The sequence below is a fragment of the Gymnoscopelus braueri genome (assembly GCF_963280865.1).
Source record: "Gymnoscopelus braueri genome assembly, chromosome: 3".
NCBI lineage: Eukaryota > Metazoa > Chordata > Actinopteri > Myctophiformes > Myctophidae > Gymnoscopelus > Gymnoscopelus braueri.
In genome coordinates this window covers 1,921,263-1,943,795 of record NC_137612.1, presented here as the reverse complement: position 1 = coordinate 1,943,795, position 22,533 = coordinate 1,921,263, and the positions used below count along the sequence as shown (strand labels likewise).

Below are 22,533 nucleotides of genomic sequence, written 5' to 3'. Positions count from 1 at the left end.
CAATCTTTCACTGATTCTCACTTTAATAATCCCATGAGGTTGTGCAACACATCGGCCTCTCTCTGACTGTTTTAGTGGCAAGAGATAAACGACAGTCAAAAGGCTTTTTTTTTTTCTCTTCTTTTTTTTTCTTTTTGCGATTAGCCTATTTTCAGCAAAGAAAATAAATTTACCTCAGTCATGCTACAAAGGAAAGGCTACATAAACCAATATGTAAAATCAAACATCGGAAATGTACAGAAGTGTAAAACAGAAGGCAAGCTGTTCTCTTACTGTAGGCAAAACAACCAGTAAGGGGTGATTCATATACCGTCGTACCGCCAAGTACCAATTGGGCTTTAAAGCAGAACACACAGAGAGAGCACTTTGTAACTCTATACATGACTCTACGGGATGTTAGTTCAGTCACTCTAGTCTAGAGGTGGTTAATTTTGAATGTTTTTTTAATCTTTTTAAAAGTCAATACATTTCTGTCGTGCTCCATTTTTGATTCACTCCCCACGGGTTCAGAGATAATCATCGTTACCGATTTTTATTATTGACAGACTAAATAGGAAGCTAAAAAGGCACGTGCCGTTTTAAGAGATATTGCACCAGAAACAAACACACAGAACTCTTCGATTTAAGACGACTAACCCTTAAAAATCATTTTGATATAACATATCATATCGAAAACAACAGGAAATAAAAAGAAAAGGTCCAACTCAAGGAAACATGAAACAGGGTCAGAGTTGAAACAAGCAAAACAAAAAATTCTGACACATAGGGTAAAAGCAAGGACTCTCATAGGGAGATGCTAATCGTCTGACACTGGCCTCTCTCTGGCTGTGTGTGTGTGTGTGTGTGTGTGTGTGTGTGTGTGTGTGTGTGTGTGTGTGTGTGTGTGTGTGTGTGTTTGTGTGTGAGTGTGTGGGTATGAACACGTGTCTATGTGCATGTCTGTACTGTATGTGTGCCGGTGTGTGTGTGTGTGTGTCTTTCTTAAAGGAGAGCGTGGCCAATATTGAACCTAAATCCCTTTCAATAGTAAAGTGTCAAAATACCCCACGTCTTCCGTGTATTACTCCAGGAAGCGTTAACGTCACGAAAAGATGACGTCAAACGCGTCGATAAGAGAAATACACGGGACACGCGTAGAGGGACACATGGTATTATTGATCTCGTCACGTCAGGACAAAAAAAAAACGGGATTTACGCTTAAAATCGGTTAACGTTTTCCTTGTTACGTTGTGGTGAGAATTTGTGGGGAAACCCTATGGGAAAGACATTGTCATGATACCCTATGGTAGAGACATGGTCACAACATGATACCCTATGGTAGAGACATGGTCACAACATGATACCCTATGGTAGAGACATGGTTACAACATGTACAAAAATGTGTGCTGGTAGTGCAATCAGCAAGCAGTCGAGTCGGTACAACACCATGCATCGTACGCTGGTACCCAGGAATACTGACAGGCTGGGCAGGCCAGAGGTTTGGTCATTCTCTGAACATAATCATATTGCACAGAAAAGAAACGAAAAAAAAAAACATGATCAATTACAGTCTGTGGTTTTAACCGGGTCTCCCTTTATTACAAGAAGCGGACATAGGGGAGTTGAGTTGAAGACATTATTCTAACGTGTATACTACACATATTTATATATATCATTAAAATTCATATATATATAATATATGTAGTATACCCTTTGTAGATGTGTTGATTTTTATATAGATTTAAATATAGCTTTTGCTCTTTAATATAGATTCTTTTAGCTTACTTCCCTCTTATGTGAAAAGTGACTCAAAAAAAATCTACTCCTTCTAACAATTATGTCACAGCCTATAAACAAGGGTGACCAGGGGTGTCAGCTGGAAAAGCCATTCTATATGGTCAATAATATTTAGTATTAGAATAATAGCTGTAGTTTTTTAAGTAATTCTGTATTTACAAAAAACTACGCATGCAGTTAAAATAAAATTATATATTACATTATTTATAATCTCTTAAAAAGTCCATTCTTAAACTTCAGCGTTTTGTGCCGTATACAACATAGCCGGAACTGTACAATTATTATTTTTTTTCACTTTTCCCAAATGGATGTTATATGTGTGTGTAATTTTTTTTCTTCCATTTTTCTGTAATACATTTCTGTAATCCATGGTTGGTCTTGGAGAAAATGGACGGCAGTAGCGTTTTTATGCTTTTATCATTCAGAGTTTTTATTTGGTTCAAGTTAACACCCACACTAAGTTAACACCCACACTGGTTTTTGGAGATCTCGTCATGCAGCTACTGGACCAATAGAACTCCGAGAAGAAGGGATGAGGGATTTATTCATAAACAGGAAGTGACATCACTGCACAACAGGAAGTGCAAAAGCTCTGGTGTGGTGCTTATAGGCTCACAGTACCATAACAATGCATCCAGTGCTCTGTTGGTTATTTGGTATTTGTTATGCAGTTATAGCAAATATGAAGAAAAGGAAGAATGAGATGGTCTCAGAGAGCGGTGTTTCCCAAAGCAATTCGTTTCGACACCCTTGGGGGGGTATCCCATTTGTTCGTTGCTTACAATTCTTTAAATTGTAATCAAACAATAACAAACGGGATATAAATAAAGTAATCTCAACTTTTTTAGGCGTGGCCCCGGAGGAGAGCAGCGTTTTAACGAGAAATTAATAGTGAAAAAAGCAATAATACAGGCTTACAACGTATCACATCGCGATACAAGCTTTGCAACGCGTCACACAACCGTTGTGAGCTTGACGATTGACTATTTTCACTATTTCATAGATTGCAAGTAGTGAATTAATGACGTATCGTTTGGGTATCGGCTAAGACAGCAAATGAATATTTCAGGGTCTCGAGCGGAAATGTTTGGGAAACACTGCTTCAGAGCACGCGTCATCAAATACGGGAACATTCGGGGCCTGTCCACTGAGCATGGTACGTTTTAGCCTCAGAAAGAATTAAGTGTGATGCTCATAAAACCAGCTTTATAACCAATTGACTCCCATCTTCTCACAGTGGTTCCTATTATCTGTGATTGCTGTTGGGGGGTGAGCAACGTTATTGTTTCTTTGTGTTATTGAAATTTAATGGAGACCAGACTACAGTCCATACTGACATAATCCACAAAATGTAATCCGCTATCAATGCAAACGCCCGCCTTCGCAAGCGAGCGAAATGTTTGCCGTTTTGTCACTGAGATGCTTCTAGCCCTATATTTCTAAGCGTCATAAGCAGGAAGCTCTACGAGGGCCCCTGACCGGGTGGCGGGCACAAAGGGGCCCCTGACCGGGTGGCGGGCACAAAGGGGCCCCTGACCGGGTGGCGGGCACAAAGCCACAAAGCCCAAGATCATTGTCCATCAGCGTGGCATAAACATAAAAGAGTAAAACAGGTTTTTTTTTCATAAATACTCTCATCACATTCACTTGCATTTAGTTGCAGAGCTCATAATAATACATCTATAATATCTCCTGAGAAAAAGGGGTGAATTTTTCAAGCATTGCATACATTTCTATGGTCTCATCTCCGTCTAACGATGACAGCAAAAACAACAGAATGGGCGGGGCATACTTCACCCAATCCCACGCCGTGGACAGGGCAATAAGGGAGTTTAGTGCTTCATTTGTACTCCGTCGGGCGGCTGAGCCGCGCTCCGAAAAACAGCGGATCTACAAGCATCTGCTTGTGGAGGGGCTGTTTTCGGCGTCGCCTCTCCGTTGCACCACGAAGTATAAACCAGGCTTGAACAAGGCAGGTCTCTTTGGCTTCTCCACAAAATGTTTTATCCTCCATTCACAAATTTCTGTTTCTCTCCCTCTTTCTCTAAACCGGCGACTAACAGAAGACACCCATAAAAAAAACGCAGTTTCTAGCATGAGATCAACTTGGTTCCCACATCAAACTAGATTTGATTTGACAAAACTGTTTGAAATGGGAAGTCAGACGCCAAATCGTACAAAAATCATATCTAACCCTAACCCTAACCTTATCCCTAAACAAAAAAAAAAAAAAAAAAAAGCAACATAATAGTAAGTCAAATGTTATCCATATCTAAAGTTATAAAATAAACGTTTAACTCATTAAAAAACCCTCTCAGCCCTTTCATAAGTCTAACCACCCTCAGAGAAACAGCAGAAATGGAAAAGGAGCTTGCCAAACCTGTGTCGTCCCCACATTAACTCGCACTAAGACACTCTCAAAATGCCCTCTCACACAGAACCAAAGGCAGATGGTATGGTACATTACATAAATGATGATGTTGCATATAAATTATAAATATAAGCTTCTTCTTCTTGTATTTTTTTCTTCTTCCTCTTCTCTTGATTTACAGTGATTCTATTCTCCACTCGTTGAAACCAGCGAAACAGTTTCACCCCAATAAATACACAGACACCCCATTCCCGTAATCTTCCACACTCCACACATCTCCAGAGCAGCAAAAAATTGTTTGGATTCTTTCCCTCTCTTATTCCACAACGTTGGTGTTTCTAAGGAGCCTGATACATGTGTTGCGAGACGCGATGGTGCTCGACAAAAAAACATCATATTCTCTACTGAACAAAGCGCGGACGCATCAAGGTTGACGCGTCGACACCTCTCAGTTGAAAATAAGCCAGACTTTTAGAATCCCCAACAGTTTCCACACTCCGTCCCCATCGAGGCAACGATTATTGACATTTGAAAAGTGTTAGAGAGAAAAATAGGATCCATTTTTAAGATCATCAACCCCATATCACTCTTTGTTTAGCAATGATTAACCTCTAACGTTCAATTTTTGACAATGTCTCGATCTTCTGGTCGAGCCACTGTTGTGGTCTGAGTATTAGTGTCTTGTGGACTATGATTATTCATGCAAGATTTCTGATCAAAACATGCCATCATGCAAGTCATTTCTATGCATTGAACAAGCACAATTATTTATGTATTTGTTTGGAAATCTTTCTGAGTAAATGTAAGCCCTTGGCCCGAGTTGACCCTTTAATAAACAGACCCTTAACCAATTGGTGTGAAAGCCCATGTAGAAAAAGCCTTTTGATGTGGGTATAACAAAGATAAAATGAGTAGAAGAGTTAAGTGACATGGGCAAAATGTTGAATACTGTTCTTTTTTTTGTGTTATTTTTTCTTTTCTTTTTTTTAACCTTTTTGGATTTTTTTTTGCCGCTCAAATTAAGTGGAGATACAAGTATATTTTAGCATTAACAAACAAAACAAAAAAAAAACTTCCATTGCTCTGGGTCTTTTTTTGTCTTTCACTCGTTCCAGTCGTTCTTTGCTCATACAGAGTGAGCGTGTCGTTTAGTTCAATACGTTTCAACACTAAACGACACAGAATCCCTCATTTGAACCGCTTTGATGATTCTTCAAGCATCAAGCAGTGTCCTTGTTTTTCCCTCTCAACACTGTTTTGCATAAGAATCCGTTTCCGCGCTGTGGATTCCGCTAGCGTCCCTCATTCATGCCTCTAAACGTAGAGTCTTTTGTCTCAGCCATAGACCAGCAGCAAAGTGAGCAGTCTGCCTGTTAGCAGACACAGACATTTTCCTAGTGTTTCGTCTGTCGGACGGTCATTCCCTTTTTGTAAAGATCAGTCTAGATGCAACAATGTCACACAGTACGCTGATTATGTTTGGTTTTTACTCAAGTTCTAGTGTCTTCAAGCGGTCGGCCCGGGGCCGCTGCTTAATTCCCTCTGCATCAATAAAAGAATGAAGTCTGTAAACAAAATTATTGAATATTATTCTTTTTCTTACTTGCAAATGAAATAATCTGTACATCTGTGTGGGTTAGATGGTTTTTCCTCTCACTTTGCTTGAAGTTACATTATTATAATAATTTATTGTAATTACTGTGATTATTACTTCCGACACACTCCTAACATTTTGATTCCCTGACGTCTTTTTGGTTTCTTCCCTTCTCTTTCCGTCCTCCCTTGCCCTCGTTGTTGTCGTCCTGTTTCTCCTTGTCGGGTTTGGTGACGCTGTCGTACGAGGGCAGGGACGCCGTGGAGGGAGTGCCCTCCTTCTTTTCCTGCTCCTGATTGCTCTTGCCGTTCTCCACTTTGTTGTTGACCGGCTTGCGCTTGCACTTGAAGCCCCGTCTGGACAGGTGGGCCCGGTAGGCCCTCTGGATGATCTGGGCAAAGACCACCTCCTGCTTGCGCCTCAGGGTGGTGGTGATAGGCTCGTACGACACCTTGGAAGGGTTGGCCGCCACAAAGCGCGTCTCCATTTGCTCCCTCAGCATGTCCAGCTCGCCACTGTCGCCCAGCACCCGCTTGGTGAAGGCGAACAGGATGTCCAGGCAGTGGATGCGGTCGCCGCTCACCATGGGCATGTCCATGGCGATCAGCTCGATGGTGTTGGGCTTGGGTATGCGCAGTGGGTGCTCCAGCGAGTCGGCGAAGTCCGACAGCTTGGAGTAGGTGATGAACTGTGACGCATCTGGGTCAAACTTCTCCCATACCTCATAAAAGGTCTCGAAATCGTCCTCGCTTAACGGGTCGCTGCTCTCCTCCGTAGCCACTCCGAAGTTTTCAAGGATAATTGCAATATACATGTTGACCACAACAAGAAAGGACATGATGATATACATAACGAAGAAGAAGATGCCCACCGATGGGTTGCCACAGTCGCCCGTGTTGGGCGTGCCGGCGTTCTCTAGCAGGGGGTCACAGTCCGGGGGGTAGTTCAGGATGGGCAAAAGCAGCCCGTCCCAGCCTGCTGACGTGGTGATCATGAACAGGCAGATCATGCTGTTGCCGAAGGTCTCAAAGTTGTACATGTCGTCGATTCCGGCGCCGTATTTCACGTAGCCAAAGTTTGACATGCCGAAGATGGAAAAAATGAACATGACCAGGAATAGCAACAGGCCGATGTTGAACAGGGCAGGAAGGGACATCATCAGGGCAAACAGCAGGGTCCTAATGCCCTTTGCGCTCTTGATGAGACGCAGAATTCTGCCAATTCGGGCGAGTCGGATGACCCTGAAGAGGGTCGGCGACACAAAATACTTTTCAATGATGTCAGCCAGGAACATTCCTACAGTCAAACAGAGGAACACACAGAGACAATGGGGAGAGAATTAGGTCACTGTAACAGTCCATACTAATTACATTACATTTTAATTGTTATTTACTGCTATTGTAATGGTATTATTTAATTAGAAAAAAAAATACAACATAAGATGAAGCCACATTGAAGTGTTTTGTGACTGGAAAGCCACTAGGGGGAGATAGAGACACGTGTTTCAATACTGGCCTGTTATACTAACCAGACTGCAGCAAAGCAGTTTTTTTTTTCTTCTAAAGTAGCAATACCACAATGTAGAAAATAATATACTTGAGTAAAAGTACAAAATATTGGCATCAAAATACGCCTAAAGTAACAAAAGTCAAAGTTACTCGAAATCTCTTGAATACAGCAACAGATCTACAAGCTCAGAACATGTCGCATCGAGACACGTTGTGAGCTTGTAGATCGGATATTTATTTATTAGAATCTAGAAATTAACGAGTGACTTAAGTGTAGTGGAGTAAAAAGTACAATATTTGCCTCTGAGATGTAGTCCAAGTGAGAACAAGTATAAAGTATTGAATAAAGTCAAAGTTCCTCAAAAGTGTACTTGAGTCAATTTTTTAACTGAAGTGGCAAAGACAAACCTCTCTATAATCAAATGTTGACAGCAACCAACGGAAAACACGCTAATTGGGCTACAGTATGTACTAAAATGACAATCTAAAAAAACAGTGGTTCTCAAACTTTTTCATGTCAAGGACCGCCAAATTGAAATGTATTTGGTTGCAGATCCTCATCTGAAAAGATTTTGTGCCAGAGACCCTATAAGAGAAGATTGGTGTTAAATTATTTCAAAATTATTTAAACAAAAAATATTAAAAAAATAAAAATAGCCAAATCTACAAGCTCACGTGTCGCGACCGTGTTTTTCCTACCGGGTCTCAGTAGATAGCCCCGCCCACACCGGGCGAGTGCAGTCAGCGCTCTTGGCGCTGGCACTGCCGGGGGGGGTGGGGGGGGGTGGGCAGGCATCATTTACGATTCTGTCCCTATCGATAAATAACTTGAACGGCGCCGAGTCAGCTCTAGCGGCCTTTGCAACGTTCGGCACGGCGTTGCCTCTCGTTGCTCAAGCCCGCCTCCGACGGCGCACCTCCGACGTCATTTGGTTTTTGCTACTAACCTACTGAACAGATCACTGCTGTAGTCCTACTAACCTACTGAACAGAGTCCTACTAGCCTACTGAACAGATCCCTGCTGTAGTCCTACTAGCCTACTGAACAGAGTCCTACTAGCCTACTGAACAGATCACTGCTGTAGTCCTACTAGCCTACTGAACAGATCACTGCTGTAGTCCTACTAACCTACTGAACAGAGTCCTACTAGCCTACTGAACAGATCACTGCTGTAGTCCTACTAACCTACTGAACAGATCACTGCTGTAGTCCTACTAACCTACTGAACAGATCACTGCTGTAGTCCTACTAACCTACTGAACAGATCACTGCTGTAGTCCTACTAGCCTACTGAACAGATCACTGCTGTAGTCCTACTAGCCTACTGAACAGATCACTGCTGTAGTCCTACTAGCCTACTGAACAGATCCCTGCTGTAGTCCTACTAACCTACTGAACAGATCACTGCTGTAGTCCTACTAGCCTACTGAACAGATCACTGCTGTAGTCCTACTAACCTACTGAACAGATCACTGCTGTAGTCCTACTAGCCTACTGAACAGATCACTGCTGTAGTCCTACTAGCCTACTGAACAGATCACTGCTGTAGTCCTACTAGCCTACTGAACAGATCCCTGCTGTAGTCCTACTAACCTACTGAACAGATCACTGCTGTAGTCCTACTAGCCTACTGAACAGATCACTGCTGTAGTCCTACTAGCCTACTGAACAGATCACTGCTGTAGTCCTACTAGCCTACTGAACAGAGTCCTACTAGCCTACTGAACAGATCACTGCTGTAGTCCTACTAACCTACTGAACAGATCACTGCTGTAGTCCTACTAGCCTACTGAACAGAGTCCTACTAGCCTACTGAACAGATCACTGCTGTAGTCCTACTAGCCTACTGAACAGATCCCTGCTGTAGTCCTACTAACCTACTGAACAGATCACTGCTGTAGTCCTACTAGCCTACTGAACAGATCACTGCTGTAGTCCTACTAGCCTACTGAACAGATCCCTGCTGTAGTCCTACTAACCTACTGAACAGATCACTGCTGTAGTCCTACTAGCCTACTGAACAGATCACTGCTGTAGTCCTACTAGCCTACTGAACAGATCCCTGCTGTAGTCCTACTAACCTACTGAACAGATCACTGCTGTAGTCCTACTAGCCTACTGAACAGATCACTGCTGTAGTCTACTAGCCTACTGAACAGATCACTGCTGTAGTCCTACTAGCCTACTGAACAGATCACTGCTGTAGTCCTACTAGCCTACTGAACAGAGTCCTACTAGCCTACTGAACAGATCACTGCTGTAGTCCTACTAACCTACTGAACAGATCACTGCTGTAGTCCTACTAGCCTACTGAACAGAGTCCTACTAGCCTACTGAACAGATCACTGCTGTAGTCCTACTAGCCTACTGAACAGAGTCCTACTAGCCTACTGAACAGATCACTGCTGTAGTCCTACTAGCCTACTGAACAGATCACTGCTGTAGTCCTACTAGCCTACTGAACAGATCACTGCTGTAGTCCTACTAACCTACTGAACAGATCACTGCTGTAGTCCTACTAGCCTACTGAACAGATCACTGCTGTAGTCCTACTAGCCTACTGAACAGATCACTGCTGTAGTCCTACTAACCTACTGAACAGATCACTGCTGTAGTCTACTAGCCTACTGAACAGTTCACTGCTGTAGTCCTACTAGCCTACTGAACAGATCACTGCTGTAGTCCTACTAGCCTACTGAACAGATCACTGCTGTAGTCTACTAGCCTACTGAACAGATCACTGCTGTAGTCCGTTCTCACCAAGTGGGCCGAATGGTCCGCCTCGCTGGGGGCGACAAAAACGATGCCTAAACCTAACCTTAATCCCTATAAAATAAATCGCGACACATTTTAGATAAAGACAAATAAGCTGCGCCGGGAAAGGGATTCGATCCCGGAGCACTAGGATTGGAAAGCCTGATGCTTAAGGGTTAGGGTTAGGGGGTTCACAGAAGGGGGCGTCGTCAAGTTACTGAGACTAGGTAGGAAACACCTGTGCGCCAACGGCTCACATCGTGACGAGTTGTTAACTTGTAGATTAGCTATTTTCGAAATTGCCGAAGTATGCAATAGGGTTAAAGTGGTTAGACTGATGTTGATGCTATATTAACCACCTAAACCCCAGCATCTGAGTTCTGGGGAAAACTCTGGGGAAAATAGCAGGTGTTGATCGGCTATTTTCAGCAAAAGCTTTCCCCACAATAACAGAAAACAGAAAATACACTAACATAGAGCCCTGGGGGACTCCAGTCAACTATATAGGGTTTAAGTGGTAAACACAATTAGCTGGGGACCCCCTGGAGTCTCTTCATGGACCCCTAGGCGTCCCCAGACCCTATACTTTGAGAACCAGTGATCTAAGAAAAATAGAAATGTTGCTTTCCCATCCCTTCTCTTTAAATACGTACCCACAATGGACAAGATCACCACGACCACATCAAAGATGTTCCAGCCGATGGTGAAGTAGTAGTGCCGCAGCGCAAAGAGCTTGAGCACAAATTCCGTGGTGAAGACCACGATGAAGACAAAGTTCACCCAGTACAGAACCTCCTCCGTCTCCTCCGTCTGGTCGTCGGTCTCCACCATCATGGTGACCATGTTGAGGCAGATGAGCATCATGATGGAGATGTCGAACACCTGCTGCGTGACAAAGTCAAATACCAGCCCCTGGACTTTGTTCTGTATGGGAAGCAGAGGAGACAGGTTAACAGAGGGGGGTCCAGATGGTCCGTGGTCGAGGGGTTAGTGAACATAGATCAGAATGCTCCTAGTGCAGTGGTTTTCAACCTTTTTCATGCCAGGGACCCCTAAATTGTTTGGCCGCGGACCCCCATCTGAAAATGTTTTGTGCCAAGGACCCCCAGAAGCAAAGATTTGAGTTACAAATGTTTGCTTTAGAAAAAATATATATATTCAAAGCTATGCACACATTTTCAATAATAGCAGATCTACAAGCTCATAGCGTCGCGCTATGAGCTTGTATATCTGCTATTTTTGAATAGCCACAGCTAAGTGGTTAAAATCATTGTGATGCTATGTTAACTAATTTAGCTGGGGACCTCCTGGGTCCCCAAGGACCACTGGTGGTCCCCGGACCACTGGTTGAGAACCACTGTCCTAGTGAGCGGCATCGAGGAAAACGCAGCTCTTCCCGGAAAAGCGCCTACCGTCTGGCATCGGGCGTACAGTATGCGGGGGGCATGGGACACCGGACGGGGCAAGGGCATCCTTTGCCCTGTCAACGGCAGCCACTGAACATAAACCTGCTTGACGTCAAGTAGTCCCGGCCGTGCTACGATAGCGCGCCCAAGTCTGACATCACTGCCACTAGAGGCCGCTAATACCGCTATTCCCCCCCCCCCCCCCCCCGGGTCACGGATAATTCGTTTTTCTATTCGATTTTTCTACTTAGATCGAATCATATAAGAATTGTGTTCCGAAAATAAACAAATCAGGCGGCGATTTTACTCGGATATGAAGCATCAGCTGACGGTGAAAAATTACAAATTTATCCAAAGTTTGTGTTGTTTTGTTGTTGTTTTTTCTCACTCCAAACACAGACGTTATCAAATGTAACTCTATATCATAAACGACACAGAGTCACATGATCTGACAGAATCACAAGGCTGATTTGATTATTTTTGGAACAGTTCTTCTACGACATGATCTAAGATTTTCCTTTGTGGATTCCAATGGCAAAAATGACCCCGTGACCCAGGGGTGGAGGGAGTGACGTCAGGACTTGGGTATTCTATAGGCAAACCTCTAGCTGGTCGCGTCTTATAGATATATAGATTCATAGGGGTGTAACGATACATTCTAACAGCAATACGATACATGGACGATATTGGTTCATTCATGGCGATACGATTCAATGATTTAACATCGATACAGTAACTATTTAGCAAAGACATTAAATCTGTGTGAAACGTGTGGATAGCGCAGGTTTTTTTAAGGGAAACATTTATTTGTATGGATATAAACAGTGGTGGAAAAAGTACTCAAATTCTTTACTTAAGTAAAAGTACCAATAGTGTAATATAAAAATACTCTGTTACAAGTAAAAGTTGAGAATTCAAAATGTACTTGAGTAAAAGTACAAAAGTATTGGCATCAAAATGCACTTGAAGTACCAAAAGTAAAAGTACTAAATATTTGAAAATAGCAGATCTACAAGCCCACAACGCGTCGCGATGCGACGCGTTGTGAGCTTGTAGATCGGCTATTTTCAAATAGCTTAGGTATAAAATAGGGCTGAAGTGATTAATGTATGTTTCATTATATCATAGTTTATATCTGAAAAGTAACTAGTAACTAAAGTTTTCAAGTAAATGTAGTGGAGTAAAAGTACAATATTTGCCTCTGAGATGTAGTGGAGTAGAAGTAAAAGTATTGGAAATTGGAAATACTCAAGTAAAGTACAAATACCTCAAAATTGTACTTAAGTACAGTACTTAAGTAAATGTACTTAGTTACTTTCCACCACTGGATATAAATAAGTAAACACAGTGGTTCATGAACACAGAGAATACACTCATTTATCGATAGACCAAGTGTAGCGATATGGAATGGAAAAGTAATTAAACGCCTCAACAACAGATGCGGAAGAGATCAACACTGGAAGGACAGTTTAAGCCTTTTTATTTAGGTGGAAGTACAACAAAAATGACTCTGAGGAAGGTCGTAAGACTCAAACGTCAGTCACTTTTTTGTACTTGCACTTAAATAAAAAGGCTTAAACTGTCCGAGCTGCTCCAGTGTTGATCTCTTCTGCTAAATACAATTATTTGCATTGCAAAACGATTCGATGTGTTGCCGTTTACGTATCGATATACTTCGATTGTTGAAATTAAAATTGATGCATCGATACAGTTATTGTATCGTTACACCCCTAATAGATTATATATCTATATAGATATATGCGGTAGATAGATAGATGAATAGACCTTTATTGATCCCGAGGGTATTTCAGGTGTCATAGCAGCACCGCAGTAGGCATGAAACAGAGATACAGGTAAGAGTAGAGAGATTAAAAAATGTGGTAAGATAACAATAAACAATAAATCAGGAATTATCACGATGCTCGTTCTTTGAGAGGCTCCCTTCATCTTTTCAACAGAGTCATTAAACACATTGCTGCTCCACGGACGCCACGTTAGCTTAGTGTACAGAAGCATGACATTAACTTCATTAAATACAGTACAATTTGAACAAGAAACTCATAGCTGCCGCGCAGCAGTGACTCGGGGCCGGGCATTTTGAGGAGGAAGAGGAAGAAGGAGAAAGAGGAAGCAGGAACAATAGGAGAGGGGGAAGACAAATGGGAAACACAGGAGGGTCCATCAGCAGAACTGTTCGGATCGAAGTTACCGTTAAACCTTTGACACGGGTCTCTGTTTCACACAGTGCATGAATGCCTAGAGGTTAGGTGTACTGTACGAGGTTCACTCTGCACCCAGGGCCCCCAGGTCTTGAACTCACAACCTTTGGAACCAATGGCATGTGGTGATCATGTCGAGCTACCCGGAGAAATGGGAAAATCACAGGTGGCTTCATACTAAAAACTCACACAACCAACAGGGTTCGCACGGAGATGTAATTAAGCATTTTCTAGCTACTAGAGGGTGACAGAAACTAGAAACACATTTGTATAACACAGCAAATACAGCAAACGTAAGAACTACTGGGCTATGATAATACAGAACCCTAAGGAGAGAACTGAGCATGAAGGCAAATTGATAAAGCTACATGAACTAGACTTCATAATTCCTGCCAGCATGAAGCGTCTGAACATTTCTAGGCATACTAGTTACTATTCAGTGCATGGATTTAGTGAGGAGAACACATATATATCCAAGCAAATGGAAGTGTATTATCCCTTCTGCAGAGTCGTACAAACAGTTTAGCTTAAAGTCTCTTGCATTAGTCAAGCCAGTTATATACCACAGCATAATAGTCATCTACAGCCTCAGTTGACATTATTCATATCCATAAACCATAAAAAGAAGAAAAATCAGAAAACTTCTTAAATAAAAAATATTTTTTGAAATCATAAATGTCTCTAATCCAGACAGCAACAATGCCTCAGTAGGCATTTAGCAAGTTTTTATTCTGCATCATCCAGGGCTCGAACTCTCAACCTTAGGCACCAAGGTTGTGAGTCATGAACTTGTTGAGCTATTTGCCAAGTGAGAAACCGTCGATGGCTTCACACTATGACTTAGGCAATCACCAGGGTTGCATGTAAAGGCAGATTTCAAACTAGTGTCAAAAAGTCTGTTTTTGTGTACTTCATCTAGACAACATAGAGATGTTTGTTAATTAATTTTGACAATGAATTGATTGCTCTATAAGGGAGGAAACGGATGTTTTTTAATGATGCTCTCTCTAGGTTACATGACGATAGTCAGCCTGGTCGCCAAAGAATAATGTCGGCATTGTACGTTTCTGCGATCCACAGATAAGTTGAATTTGGAGCATACATATTGCATATCAACATTTCCAGATGCGGACAATGTCAGATCAAGTCCTAGATTTCATAGTCAAGATTTCGAAACGGATTAATAACTGATTCCCATCCTACTGATATGCAAGTCGAACAGCGTTGAGTCGTCAGCGCGGCCGTCGCACCGCTCAGCACTGGCACTTCGCGCGGCTATGGCGCCTCGCTTGGAGCCGGCGACCTCACGGGGCTCAGGCCCGCTTCTGACGCCATGCTAGCCTTGAAAAGGTATCGAGATTCGACGTATCCGCGGTTTGCAGAAACGTAAAATGGCAACATTTTTTACGGCGTGGCTCCTTTGAGGCGAGCCGCCTAGAAGAGGGTCTGTCTGTGTGTCTGTCCGTCCGCGGCTAAACCCTGCAAACCGCTGGACCGATCAGCGCCAAATTTCCGCCAGTAGGCCAAGGAAGTAAATCCCTGCATATCATTTTTGTGAATTCCATAATCTCAGATCCCCCGTCCCGCCGTCACTCCATATTCGGGCAAAGACAGATGTCATCATTATGACGTCATCAAACAGGACGTCAGAGATCCACAGGGAAGCCACGCCGTTAATAGACCCCTTCTTGTTTCTCAGGCGACTGGGTTGGGTTGAGAATGTCTGACTATTTCCGCTAGCTTGGGCCACTAGGGTACGTTTGGGTACGTTTGGGTACGTTTGGATGGACGTTACAAGGTGGTAGGGAGGACAGGAGGATAGTTTATGGGGATTTTCAAAGTTTTTAAACTTTAGACGGTCGCTCTAGCGCCACCATCGGGACTATTAGCAACAATGCCAGATGAGGAAGGAATGAAAGGTAGATTTCCTCACTGGAAGATGGAGAAGAAGATTCAAGACGCAAGATTCAAGAATGGCAAATACAGAGCTGCCCGGCCCCTAACATAAATGGGAAATAAAATCTTCACTAACCAATGGCCTGGGTATTGGCTTCTGTGGTTTCTTTGAACCTAGTTTCTTCATGGCATTGTAGTACTTCTTCTGCTCTTCCGTCATGAAGATATCCTGACCTCCAAAGTAAAGGCATAAGAGAAATCTGGTTACAATTTGAAAACATTTGGTCCCGGATCTGCCGATGATCCAAATGTTGTGTTAATAAGACTTCATGACACTCTGGTACACGCCACACATGCACGCACACACAGGCGTGTGTGCACACGCACACTTGAGCTTTGATTATTTAGATGAGCTTTGACTCTTGTTGTGAAAAGTGCCTTCAAAAAAATGTGCTTACATACTTGTAATAGTTTGCATGCTTCAATGTAGAGGTCTTCACGGGTTCCGCCCAAACCGGAAAAACCTTGAGACCCAACCCGAGACCCGTTTTGGGTTCGGGTCCACATTTCATTATACAATTGGGGTCAGAGTCGGGTCCCGTTCTATTACCGGCAGTGCCTGTCCTTGCCACCAAAGAGGTGAAACGTCAGTGTAAAGAAAATGAATTATAAAGAGGAATAAATTGTCGGGTCCATTTAATCGGATTATCTTGGATCCCGCTCTCTCCCCTGAGTCCGCTTGGACACGCACTGTGTGGGTAATAAAACAATATCACATCCAACCGGATCTCGGTACGAATGTCCCGGGTCAATTAGGGTTTGGGTCTGTCATTAATGAGAAAAAAAATAAACGATTGGATTCAAATTTCCCGGGTCCATTGGAGTTTGGGTCCATTTTGTACCCGTGAAGACCTTTACTTCAATGCACTGCAATGCAATGCTAATAATAAGAAGAAGAATAAGAATAATAAAACAAAAAAATAAGTCTTATCTTTTTCTTTTGCTGGTTGAAGTTGTCAATGATGACACCAATGAAGAGGTTGAGGGTGAAGAAAGAGCCAAAGATGATGAAAACAACAAAGTAGATGTACATGTAGATGTTGTCCTCGTAGATGGGCTGGTCTTCCACCTGCACACAGTATAGAGTAAACACGACTGTACCTGGTCAAATGAATCAGGGAGCACAGCTTCGGAGCTGTGAGTCATCCCAGCCTACCTTTCTGGAGTCGATCGCTGCATACATAATATCCATCCAGCCCTTGAATGTGGCCTGTGAGAGGGCAAAACACAATGTTCAATTCAATTAATTTCATTTCAATTCAATTCCTTTACTGTCAAGTTCTACAAAATTACAATTTGCAACTTTTGAGTCATTGCAACTCAACTCCACGCAAATGTATTTCGAGGGCTTGGGGCGCAAAGGGCCAAAGTGAAATTTTACAGGAGAGCTTTTCATTGATTGTAATTATATAATAAAAAAAAAACATAAAAACATTAAATCAATAGTGCTTAAATATGTTGTTTTTAAGCAATCTTGCGCTAAAAGCCCTCGGTTTGTACAACCCTTCATCACTATTAGAACACACCAAAAAAAATTAAATAATAATAATAATAACCACAAGAATAAGTTAGGAGAAATAAACCACAGACCATGTGTTAGTCAATGCAACAGAAAGAGAGTTGAAGACACCGACTTAGAGCTCGGAGGTGTCAAAAGATCGCTCACCACTTGCAACAGTGCCAGGTACCCTGCGCCTACGTTATCAAAGTTGATCTTGACGTTCCTCCACCGGACCTCGGTGTAGTTTGAGGCGATGAGCGCAAAGCACTCTGTCTTGTTGTTGACGTCTTCGTGGTTAAAGTACTCCTCGGACGTGTCGTTCCAGCAGTAGTAATACTTCCCTGCAAACAGGTTGACGCCCATGATGCTGAAGATCAGCCAGAAGATCAAGCACACCAGCAGCACGTTCATGATGGAAGGGATGGCTCCCACTAAGGCATTGACCACCACCTGGAGGTCACATGGGGAGGGGAAACGTTCAACACATAGAACACTCGCCCCAAAACAAGCTCGCCCCCTGGGTCAAATCCGGCGACCTCAGAACAGTCGCCACCAGGTGTTCCTAAACGTAACCTCAGTAAAACTATGCCTAAACCTAACCATAGTAAAACTATGGCTAAACCTAACCTTATTCCTAAACGTAACCTCAGTAAAACTATGCCTAAACCTAACCATAGTAAAACTATGGCTAAACCTAACCTTATTCCTAAACGTAACCTCAGAAAACTATGCCTAAACCTAACCATAGTAAAACTATGGCTAAACCTAACCTTATTCCTAAACGTAACCTCAGTAAAACTATGCCTAAACCTAACCATAGTAAAACTATGGCTAAACCTAACCTTATTCCTAAACGTAACCTCAGTAAAACTATGCCTAAACCTAACCATAGTAAAACTATGGCTAAACCTAACCTTATTCCTAAACGTAACCTCAGAAAACTATGCCTAAACCTAACCATAGTAAAACTATGGCTAAACCTAACCTTATTCCTAAACGTAACCTCAGTAAAACTATGCCTAAACCTAACCATAGTAAAACTATGGCTAAACCTAACCTTATTCCTAAACGTAACCTCAGTAAAACTATGCCTAAACCTAACCATAGTAAAACTATGGCTAAACCTAACCTTATTCCTAAACGTAACCTCAGTAAAACTATGCCTAAACCTAACCATAGTAAAACTATGGCTAAACCTAACCTTATTCCTAAACGTAACCTCAGTAAAACTATGTCTAAACCTAACCTTATTCTTAATGTAACCTCAGTAAAACTATGCCTAACCCTAACCTTATTCTTAGCGTAACCTCAGTAAAACTATGCCTAAACCTAACCTTATTCTTAACGTAACCTCAGTAAAACTATGTCTAAAGCTAACCTTATTCTTAACGTAACCTCAGTAAAACTATGCCTAACCCTAACCTTATTTCTAATGTTAACCTCAGTAAAACAAATACAAGAACACAGGAACCACTGGGGGCGACCGGCCCGTGAAACAAGTGGGGGCGAATGTGTTTTGGGGCGAGAGTTACGGTTACCAACACATACTGTACATTCACTTATATCAACTCTATGAAAGGATGCTCACAAACACACATGCAATAATGTCCACATGCACATGCAGGAGTAAACACGCATTATCTCCCTCTATCAGAGGCACTATTGGTATGCTAGATACTTTTCTATAGCAAGATTATGCTCGATACTGTCAAATGTAATTATCCGCATCACCTAGAATGGGTTTAATCCAGATGATTATGAGGATGCTATTAATACCACAGTATCGTAAGGTGCTTGTCATAATTGTAAGCCAAAATGTGAGGGTATTGATCTAGCACATGCATGGTGTGCCTGCTAGATTCTCTAGTCGGCAAACCAACCAAACTAACTGTAGGTTTGCATCATTTATTGTCTTGCCCTATGTTGTATTTTTCAGCCCAGGAGGTCCCAACGTTCTCCTTGCCAAAGACCATAAATAGTCATAGCTTCTGGCTAAAGTTAATAGCTAAAATACCAGATCTACAAGCTCCTTACAAACACCTCACATTGCAACACTTCTTTTGGAAAATGTATACATTTTATTTTATTTTTTAAATGTTAATATTAATGACCTAAATGTGGATGCCAGGTTTAAAGAAGTTAAACTGGCACACTGACTACAAAAAAAGAAGAAAAAAAAGAAGAAAAACAAAATTGCCCGCCAAATCGTTGACTTCTATCAGCACAGTGCCTCCTGTGGTTGTCAGGGATGTTATGGGTGTTTTCATTTCGCCCAAGATCAACCTTGGTGGCTAAAACATCCGGGACAACGCTCCACACGTCCCAGACTCTTCTCTTCTCCCTTCTGGCTCCCAAACTATGGAATGAACTCACCTCTTCAGCCTCCTCCTCAGCCCGTAGCACTTGACCTAGCCTTGACGACCTTTGCTTATGCAAAGGCTAAAATATAACTTAGATAGCATGTTATGTAGACTGATGCCAGCTCAGTGTTGACCTGGCATCTTGTAGTGTGTAAAGTGTCAATGTACAGGCTGATGATAGGTTCTTGGTTTACGTTTGTATTAGTTATTAGATTATTGGTTTACTTATGTATTACTTTATTATTAGATTACTCTTTCTATGCATTTGGTGTATTATCTTGTGTTGTCCTTGCTTACTGTAAATCGCTTTGGATTAAGAGTGTCTGCTAAATGCCTACATTGTAATAAAAAAGACGCTCTGCTAGTCACTTCCTCAATGATCCTCCTTAAGGCCAATATCTGGGCCAGAGTGGTTCTCCCCTCTCCAAAGGCATTGTGGCCTGATCCCTCAGGTTGGCTGTCGTGTTCAGCATCATGAGGCTGTAGTACGTCTTTGCAATGAAACATGTCAGACTGATGCCATGGTAGTTGTCTGCTTTTGAGAGATCTCCAGATGTTGCCACTGAGAGACCATATCATAACATATCATATCATATCATATCATACATATCATATCATATCATATCATATCATATCATACATATCATATCATATCATACATATCATATCATATCATATCATATCATACATATCATATCATATCATATCATATCATATCATATCATACATATCATATCATATCATACATATCATATCATATCATACATATCATATCATATCATATCATATCATACATATCATATCATATCATATCATATCATACATATCATATCATATCATACATATCATATCATATCATATCATATCATATCATACATATCATATCATATCATATCATATCATACATATCATATCATATCATATCATATCATATCATACATATCATATCATATCATATCATATCAGGCTTGTTGTTTTCCATGAGATCAAACCTGGTTGCAGATCTCCAGGACGATGATGGCGTCTAGATTGCAATTCCTGGTGACCTCTAGGGGAACGCCCTCCTTGCCCAGCTCAATGCTTCAGAGGGACCTCTAGGGCACTGGTTTTCAACCAGTGGTCCGGGGACCACCAGTGGTCCTTGAGGGAGTACCAGGATGTCCCCAGCGAGATTAGTTAACGTAGCGTCATTTTTAACCACTTAGCTTTGGCTATTCAAAAATAGCAGTTATACAAGCTCATATAGCGCGGCACCGAGTGCCGCTCTATGAGCTTGTAGATCATGCTATTTTTGAAAAACCTTGAAAAGGTATGCATATCTTTGAATATTTATATTTCTTAACTCATTGGCCGCCATTATCGCATTAACGCGATCTAATAAATAGCGCGCTTGGCCGCCAGGATCGCGTTAATGCGATCTATGGTCTTTATTGATCTTTATGCTCTGATCACGCTATTCTGTTATGAATCAGGCTAAGTTTCACTTTCCACTTACTTCAACCACCACTGCATCCGGTTCCATGACTTGGGTTCCGTTTTCGGTTTTACATTTTTCCCCCCAGTCATTTTCGACCATAATAGGGAAACAAACGGGTTTTCACACGCTATGAAAAACGATCGGAGACCTCCCCTCCTATAATCTATGGTCTGGGTGACGAACAGTCATCCCCGTTGTGTATCACAAAGTAATTTTCGCCGATAACAGAATCTGAGACATTTCACTTCCGGTTCATGTGTTTCACTGTGTGAGTGGGTCTGGGAGGGGGCGAGTGTGATCGAGAGGCGATCAAGCTTGGTATGTGCTGCTCTCTAGTGGTGGAACGATCAAAACGATTCAAGTGTCAAGCTAAACTTTCTATATGTGAATTAAATAACAAAATAACGAAACAAAAAAACACGAAAATCGCTGGCAAGGGCTGCTATGAACGAGGTTTTAACTCTGGCAGTCAATGAGTTAAAGGGAAAATTAACTGATATCTTTGCTTCGGGGGGTCCCTGGCACAAAACATTTTCAAATGGGGGTCCGCCGCCAAATGTATATTAATTAGGGGTCCTTGGCATGAAAAACGTTGAAAACCACTGCTCTAGGGGAAAGCCCTCCTGCCCGGCTCAATGCTTCAGAGGTGATTCCACTCTGGTTTACTCTCTGAGTGTAAAGGGACCATCATCAATATTGAGATCTGTAACGACTGCATGTGATTTCTTCCTCAGCTCCATTCACTATCAGGCGTGTGTGCCTACCAGGAGGTTCCAGAGAATCAGTGCCACAGGAGGAGGTCACTCCTGCTTTGAAAGTCTCCATGCATTGCCAGAAAGCTGTGAGCTGGGACATTACAGACTGCTGCTGTAGGTTCCTCCTAGAACAAGTTTGAGTCTAAAACTCGATGACGTTGCAGGGAAGTTTTAAGGAGGAAGAAAAACAACAACAACTACGTTATAATGCTGAGTGTTCCTCACAGCAGCTGGGCCTACCATGTATGGTATTATTAGATAAATACATATTATTGTTTGCCCATGTTAACAATGTCTTATTTTCTTTTATATGTTTGCCTTGTGCAATGATGATTGCTGGGTAATGTTTGTTGTCCAATGTCAAAACTCAAAATAATTATGTTGCACTGCTATCCTGTAAAAATATAAGAACATATTGACCACGTATACAGTGTGTGTGTGTGTGTGTGTTGTGTGTGTGTGTGTGTGTGTGTGTGTGTGTGTGTGTGTGTGTGTGTGTGTGTGTGTGTGTGTGTGTGTGTGTGTGTGTGTGTGTATGTGTTGTGTGCGTGTGCGTACGTGCGTACGTGCATGTGCACGTGCGTGCGTGCGTTTGTGTGTGTGTGTGCATTCTGAAGCATATTAACAAAGAAATATCATGCTATACATAATATTTGATGTATTATGACCATCTCAGATGATGCGTATCCATGCAAATTATGTTTTCATACTGTACATGAAATGGATAAAGAGTTTCCTAAATAGATAAATAAACCCTTCCCTCCACATTGTCATATCTAGCATGCGTTGATGCTCTTATTATTATCATTATGATTATGGTTCCTTATTATTATAAGACTGATCAGCATGCAGTGA

The 22,533-nt window shown here is 42.0% G+C and overlaps 1 protein-coding gene across 4 annotated transcripts in view; it reads right to left on the bottom strand.

Annotated features, from left to right (window-relative positions):
- Window positions 1–5,871: 5,871 nt before the first annotated feature.
- Window positions 5,872–22,533, bottom strand: part of LOC308082817 (sodium channel protein type 8 subunit alpha-like) — a gene marked incomplete at both ends in the record, with an annotated part of 120,421 nt that continues 103,759 nt past the window's right edge. For all 4 annotated transcript variants that reach the window (XM_080424842.1, XM_080424841.1, XM_080424840.1 and 1 more), the window contains 6 exons: window positions 5,872–7,037; window positions 10,658–10,928; window positions 15,662–15,766; window positions 16,517–16,654; window positions 16,742–16,795; window positions 17,252–17,536. In XM_080424842.1, coding sequence (XP_080280968.1) covers window positions 5,872–7,037; window positions 10,658–10,928; window positions 15,662–15,766; window positions 16,517–16,654; window positions 16,742–16,795; window positions 17,252–17,536 — 2,019 coding nt within the window. The remainder of the gene's footprint in view (window positions 7,038–10,657; window positions 10,929–15,661; window positions 15,767–16,516; window positions 16,655–16,741; window positions 16,796–17,251; window positions 17,537–22,533) is intronic.